Below are 7,137 nucleotides of genomic sequence, written 5' to 3' on the forward strand. Positions count from 1 at the left end.
AATTGTTTCAAATGAAATTACACCAAAAGCATCATTACTCGTAATTCAATATTCCGCAGCTCTTCATTTCCAATAATAGTCTATTGCTGTCGCTAGCAAGATGGCTGGGATAAACTCTTAACAATAAACTTTCAATTTTCATTCTTTTTCAGGGAAAGGCTTGGCAAACGGGCACCTCCTCCAGAAACAATATTTGTAATATCCAAGATTTCCCCAGACAGATTCAATCATTCAATTTAATTACTGCCCCATTCTCTAACATTCATCCTAGACCTCTTCTCACTCTAGAGCTCCATTCTTCCAGACATGTTGTGAATAATGTAGAAGAATGAGTTCTTTAAGTGAGGCGACATCATATTTAGGGGTCATTACATTGAGTCGTTCAGTCTCGACTGCCCCCATGCCATGCAGCTCTCTGGACCTGCTCCCCATCACAAGTCGACTTATATTATAGCTTTAAATAACTTCACTTTTAGTGTGTAAACAAGAGTTGAACTGGGTGAGGAGCAATACAAAGAAGGTTGCAGGCTACGGCTGTCTGGAAATAGGAGGAATTTATTTTGATATCACATTAAGGCTTTTTTTCTCTCTCTTTTTTTCCAGATCAAACACACCAAGTTCTGGACTGTCATAATATGAATGCAGAAAAATTCTAAAAAATTCAGTTATTATTTTAAATGTGAAGTGTTAAGTGAATTTCTCCCATTACTTTAATTGTATAAAATGAAATAAAATAATAAAATAAAATAAATAAGGTTTAATTTTCATTTAATTTTACCTGTAGTGGCAGAGGAGGTGTGACAGGTGACGGCAAGCTGCGAGCTGGTGATTGGTTTTGCCTGTGAGGGGGCGGAGACTGGGGAGGATGGGCTGAGCTATGATTGGAGGAGGTACAGGTGGAGCCCGGAGAAGGTCCAGAGACTTGTGATTGAATCGGAGGAGTGAGCTGATGATGGCTGGGTGGCTGGAGATGCGTTGGACCGCAGAGCCGTTGGTGCTGCTCTCGTTCACGTTCTCTTTGTTGTTGGTCTCTTTCACGCTGCTCTCGTTCTCGCTGCTGCTGTTGTTGTTGTTGTTGTTGCTGCTGCTGCTGTTGTTGTTGATGATGATGCTGTTGCTGGTGATGCTGTAGCTGTTGGAGTTGTTGAAGATGCTGGAGCTGAGAGCTTAAGGATGAGGTAGCTGTGATGAGAAAAAGAGGAAGAAAGGTGTTGATTTCTATCATTTTCTTTGCCAAGTATTTATAAAATAATAATTAAAAATAAACAAACAAAAAAACAATCAAATCACCTTCAACGAAACACAAGCATCATATTTAATCACAAGAATTATGATTACAAATAAAAGTAAACCCTTGGCCTGGACAATATGATGGTGTTTGTACCACTTATTGCTTTCCTTAGTCTGTAATTGCAGAACCATCACTGATTGCTGGCCATTACATAGTATCTTTTCTGGTACATTATAATTATTGAACAGCCCAAGCAGAAGACTTCAAGAAGCATCTGAGGTAAGATGTTCCACTATTTTGAAGTCAGAAAGCATCCTCCATCTCATCTTGAGGACTTTTAGACATCATTTAAAGTAATTATAATAATTCTTAAATGGGCCTCTCCTCTTTAAAAATCTCTTGGAGCAACAACTCATAACAGGAAAACTGATGTTTGTGGAAATATAACAAGATGACAACCCATTAATTAGAAAGATGAAATTACAGTATTAATTGTAACTATTCTTTATTTTAGATCTGTGTTTACACAAAAGCAGCTGAAATAATGCATTATTAAACTTCAGATCTTTAAACTTAAGCAAACCCCTCGACACACACACAAACACACACACACCTACACATACATGCACACTTATCACTCTCTTTCTTTCACTCTCACACACAGCGAAGGGCAAGGTAATGATGCTGTCGTCTCCAGTGCCAATCTCTCTTTGGATTAATAAGAGGGTCTCACATGACTCTTAGCAGTAAAATCTAATCATGGACCATTGGGATAAAACCAGAAAGTGCAGCTCAAAAACCAATAGAGAAGCTCTTTTAACACACCCCAGGTGAAGAGTGTTCCTCAAGGCTTTGTCCTGGGTCCTCAAGCAGTTTTGCCTTGAGGAAAAACGTCTCAGGTTACGCATGTAACTATGGTTCCCTGAGGGAACGAGATGCTCAGTCAAAACGCTATGGGGACGTCTTCAGCGTGACCATGCTCTAAATTACGTGTGTAATCAGTCCAATGGATTGGCGAGACGTCACAGGCGGGGTGACGTAGTGACCAGGACGCTTAAAAGCACTAAAAAGCGCTTAAAAGCATGTGCGGTGGATACAGCGGCAGCTTCTGGGAAATGAAGTAAGCGCTCGCAGGGATGCCGGAAGTATGGCACTGAGACGCAGTGTCTCGTTCCCTCAGGGAACCATGGTTACATGCGTAACCTGAGACATTCCCTTTCAGGAACTTGAGCTGCGTCAAAACGTTATGGGAACGAGTATGCCCACGCTGCCAGACTTACAAATCCCTGCCTAGTGTGGAAGAGCACAGCTAAGGCGAGATAAATGAGCCAGGAATGGCACAGAATGCAGGTAGGCACCTGACAAAGTAGGCGGGGACATCCCTCAGCGTCCCGAAGGCCATCTTCATAAGGAGTGAGCCTTGATCCCCAAAGGAGAGGGGAGATCAGAGGACTCAAGGCTATGGAATAGCATCCTGATCCACCGCTTAGCATAAGCTTTACAGTGGAGCTGGATGAGTCGGAGAGAACCAGAGGGGACAGTGTGATGTCTCCTGAGTCGCAAACAGGTCCACCTGAGCCTGGCCAAAAACAAACTCGAGAGCTGACTGCACGAGCTCCGCTCACCAGTAAATGGTGCTCATTATAATATTAGACATAACATGCTTGTGCAACTGAAAGCTCATCGACATCCTCCACGTCCACCTCCTTGGAGGAAGACAGACGGAGCGTCGAGCCCTGCCTCGAGAGCTGACTCTGCGTGCTTTGCTCCCAAGCAGACAACACAAAAACTGTGTGTGTCCCCACCCGAAACTTTTTTTGTAGCACGGGCAGGGAGGAACACACAGCCTGAAACGCTGCCTGCTCTCGCCCAAATGCTTCTTTTTGGCTGAAGCTTTGACATAATGGAGCTTATAAAGTGGACAAACAACACTAAATAAGACTCACAACAAATAGTGACTGACACACACACAGAGCGCTTGCTGAATGACAGAAAGCTGATGCTGTATCCACCGCACGTGCTTTTAAGGATCCTGGTCACTACGTCACCCCGCCCGTGACGTCTCGCCCATCCATTGGACTGATTACACACGTGATTCAGAGCACGAACACTGAAGGCGTTCCCATAGCGTTTTGACGCAGCTCGAGTTCCTGAAAGGAAACTTAAAGGGGTCATATGATGCGATTTAAATTTTTCCTTTCTCTTTGGAGTGTTACAAGCTCTTGGTGCATAAAGAAGATCTGTAAAGTTGCAAAGACTAAAGTCTCAAATCCAAAGAGATATTCTTTATAAAAGTTAAGAGTCAGCCACACCTACCTAAAATGGCTCGTTCTAACACGCCCCCACACTATGTGGGAAGATTTGCATAACAACGCCCAAATGTTCACGCACAAAATAATGTTCTTTTTAGCTGCATCATATGACCCCTTTAAACTTTTTCTTATTTTAAACAAAACCCTTTCAAATGATTTTTGATTTTTGATTTTTTTTTGGATTTGTGTATTAAAACAGTAACAATAAAAATATCTGACATTGCGTTAGAAAAACAATTCCAGATGTAATATCTGAAAACAAGTTTTAATACATTAGTCATGTCTTGCAAGTCTAACAAATTTTCATGAAATTCAAATGATCTTGTTTTTTAGAATGTATACTACTGTTTTGTTATGTTTTTGAAAGTCTTATGTTCACCAAGGCTGCATTTATTTATAATTTAAAATAACTGTTTTCTATTTTAATATATTTTAAATTTTTTACATTTTACATTTTTTACAATTATTAGTTGCTTTTCTGTTGTTATTATTAGTTGGAAACTATATGCTTCTTGATGAAGTATGCTTTTTTCAGGATTATTTGATGAACAGAACATTTAAAGAATAGCATTTTTGATAAAATCTTTTTGTGACATTATAAATGTCTTTAGAGTAATTTTTGAACAATATAAAGACTCCTTCCTGAATAAAAGTATTGAGTTCTTTAAAAAAACGTTTTTGAACAGTAGTGCATATACAGCATATTTTTATATTGGAAAAATATAAAAAAAATACTAATAAAAATATATATTTTTCTTTTCAGTGTTAAGAAAATTCATTATGAATACAGTGAAGGTGCGTACAAAAATGAAGGAATGTTACTATGTACCATGTTTTTTTCTTGCCTATATTTTTTTTCTCTGAATACAAGGAACATCATTGATGTGTACTAGAAACTCTGAATGCACGTGTCAAAGCCTTTATGTTTTTGTGGTACATGAAGAGAAGCATTTTGTTGTAATTCCCATGAAGTCATGGTAGACTTCTTATATATAAGAAAGCAGTAGAGCCTAAATTGTGTCAGCCTTCTGACTCACCAGACACTCTGCTGAGATCGGAGAAACAAGTTTACTCTGTAAAAGACCTATACATTGAGCTGGACTTCACTGGACTGTCCATGACAGAACAAGATGGCCTACAGGTCATACCCTTAAAGGAGCTTCTTCCATTCTCATGTTTGTCAAAATCAGTCTTATTCCTGCACTCACTGAAGGATGACTCACATAAAAAAAGTCGACTCAAATTATCCATATTAGGAATGCCAACAGTGAAAAAACAGACTGCTAACACATCAGAATGAACCAATGTGACTTTCTGTTTGAACGTTCTCTGTAGGAATCAGAGCAACGCTTTGCAGACAGATGCCTGACCTCTGCTCAATGTTCTGATAATGAACTCTTCACTGAGAAGTCATCAAACAGAGATGCCTCTTCTACACTGCACTTAAAGCCAAGATGTCACACACGTTTTATGGGCACCATTATTTGGAGTTATAACAGAAATCCACCAGGCCACCAAGATGTTCTCCTTTGGTGGCACTGAGATGATATCTCACTGCAATATCTCAATATTTGAATCCATTTAAGTGTTGAATCTACACAGTGTTCAAGACTGACAACCATATTACTAAAAGGTGTGACTCAAATTATCCTGTTCATGCACATTGCACAATTTCCATATTTTTGTCTTGTTTTCCTGCAAAACTGTTTAAGTTATGATATAAGTTATATCATACCAAATAAATCAATGAATGAATGAATAAATAAATACGTGTGGTAAGAAAAAATGTCTTAATGCATTCTCTAAAGAGATCTTTTACTTTTAAGCAAATATCTTTTTAAAGATATTGTTTAGGATATTTTCGATAATTATCCTGTAAACCGTTTGTTCTAATTGATATATAAAACCGCCTGTTCTAATATATATATATATATATATATATCATCTAGTTTACTAACATCAGGGGGTTTTTAATCGCTGCCAAATAAGCATCCCAAAAATAAATCACAAAATATCTGAACAATGGATCGATGCTCAGCTACAAAGTGAGAATCGTGATGTATCATCAAGCATGTGTTTGTGCACAGCGTACTTGACAAGAAGTGACCATAATTAATTGATGCAGTTGAATAATTAAAACCAGGACATTTTTTTTCCTGAAGATAACTAAGAAAATACATTGGTGCTGACATTTCTTTGATTAGTGTGGCTCCCCGTGCATCACAACCAGACAGGCAGGCGAGGTTTTGATGAACCATAAGCTCTCTTTCCCCTACTCCGAGAAGAAAAGAAAAAAAGAGTGTGTCTCTCGACCAGTAAACAGTCCACTTTTACATTTCTTCAATCGCCTGACACGTTGACACTGCTCTCACACCCCAGCATGAATTATATATATCATCTGCGCCGGGGAAAATTCCAAGAGTCCAATTCACACTTGAAATGTTGGGGCAAGTTGTCTCGCAGGCCTTGACAGTGTGTACATATGTGGCGCTCCATCGCACGACTATAGAGGGAGCTGAGCGAGCTGCTACAAGTAGAAAATAAATGAAAAGAATAGGAGGAGGACAGAAAAAAAGGACAAAGAAAAGAGAAACCCTGAATCCTGTCAAAAATATTATCGAAACCAAGGGGAAGATCAAAGGTGATGAGAGGGTCTCCTTCCGCAGCAGTCGTGAGACCAGAAAAAGAGACAGAACAACAAAAGAATATAAAGAAAAGAAAAACAAATAGAGAGAGAGAGAGAGAGAGAGAGAGAGAGAGGAACAGGATTGTAGAGAAGCCCCATGTGGCCCTATTATATGGGCAGCACTGCAGGTAAAACTGTGGTTGAGAGCGAGTGCTTTATAAACTCTGTCATCTCGTTACGAAACATTGCTAACCTTCCGTTCTCCTTTAAACAGACCCAGTCTCACTGCGCGGGAAAGAGGAGGCTGTGTGCGCTTCTGCGATGCAGACCTTGAGTTAAAGAGTCAGGTGCGAGAGCAATGACAGAGCTGCAAATGTCTGAATGCATTGAAACACAATACAAGCAGGAATGCTGTTTACTTCATTGGAGTATTTATAGGAACAGAACACAAGGACATGGACAGCAGACGACGCTTTAGCGTGGTAACATAAAAGTAATCCTCTATAACCACCTGAACAATGGTAACATAACGCATGACAGTGGGAATTTAGTTTCTAGCCTGGATCTCATGTACATTCTCACCTCCCGAGCACTTTCAACTGCTACCTTAACTTTATTGTAAAAAATAATAATAATAACTTGCATTCTTGCATAATGGAAACATATGTAATAATAGCAACAACAGCATTGTTCTATTCAGTTCCACTGAAAATGTACCTTTACACCGGCTTCCCATTGTGGATAAAGCAGATTTATTTCACGTATATATAGAATGAAGAAAATTCAAGGATGCAAGGCAACAATAGTATTGTATTGAATCTAGCAGTTCTCATATGGACCACAGGGCATGTTAAGACAACATGTTTAGTGTCATGATTCGCTACTGTGAGCAGCACAGAGACGAAGGAGCGAGGAGAGGAATTCAAACATATAGATTTTAATCACATCTAGGGAACAAGGAAACACAC

General features: G+C 39.3%; 1 protein-coding gene across 1 annotated transcript in view; it reads right to left on the minus strand.

Annotated features, from left to right (window-relative positions):
- Positions 1-778: 778 nt before the first annotated feature.
- Positions 779-7,137, minus strand: part of LOC107722021 (POU domain, class 6, transcription factor 2-like) — a gene marked incomplete at its 3' end in the record, with an annotated part of 62,078 nt that continues 55,719 nt past the window's right edge. The window contains exon 5 of the mRNA XM_016530249.1: positions 779-1,182. Within this exon, the coding sequence (XP_016385735.1) occupies positions 779-1,182 (404 nt within the window). The remainder of the gene's footprint in view (positions 1,183-7,137) is intronic.

This window comes from Sinocyclocheilus rhinocerous, unplaced genomic scaffold (assembly GCF_001515625.1).
Source record: "Sinocyclocheilus rhinocerous isolate Xijiao unplaced genomic scaffold, SAMN03320098_v1.1 scaffold754, whole genome shotgun sequence".
NCBI classification, from domain to species: domain Eukaryota; kingdom Metazoa; phylum Chordata; class Actinopteri; order Cypriniformes; family Cyprinidae; genus Sinocyclocheilus; species Sinocyclocheilus rhinocerous.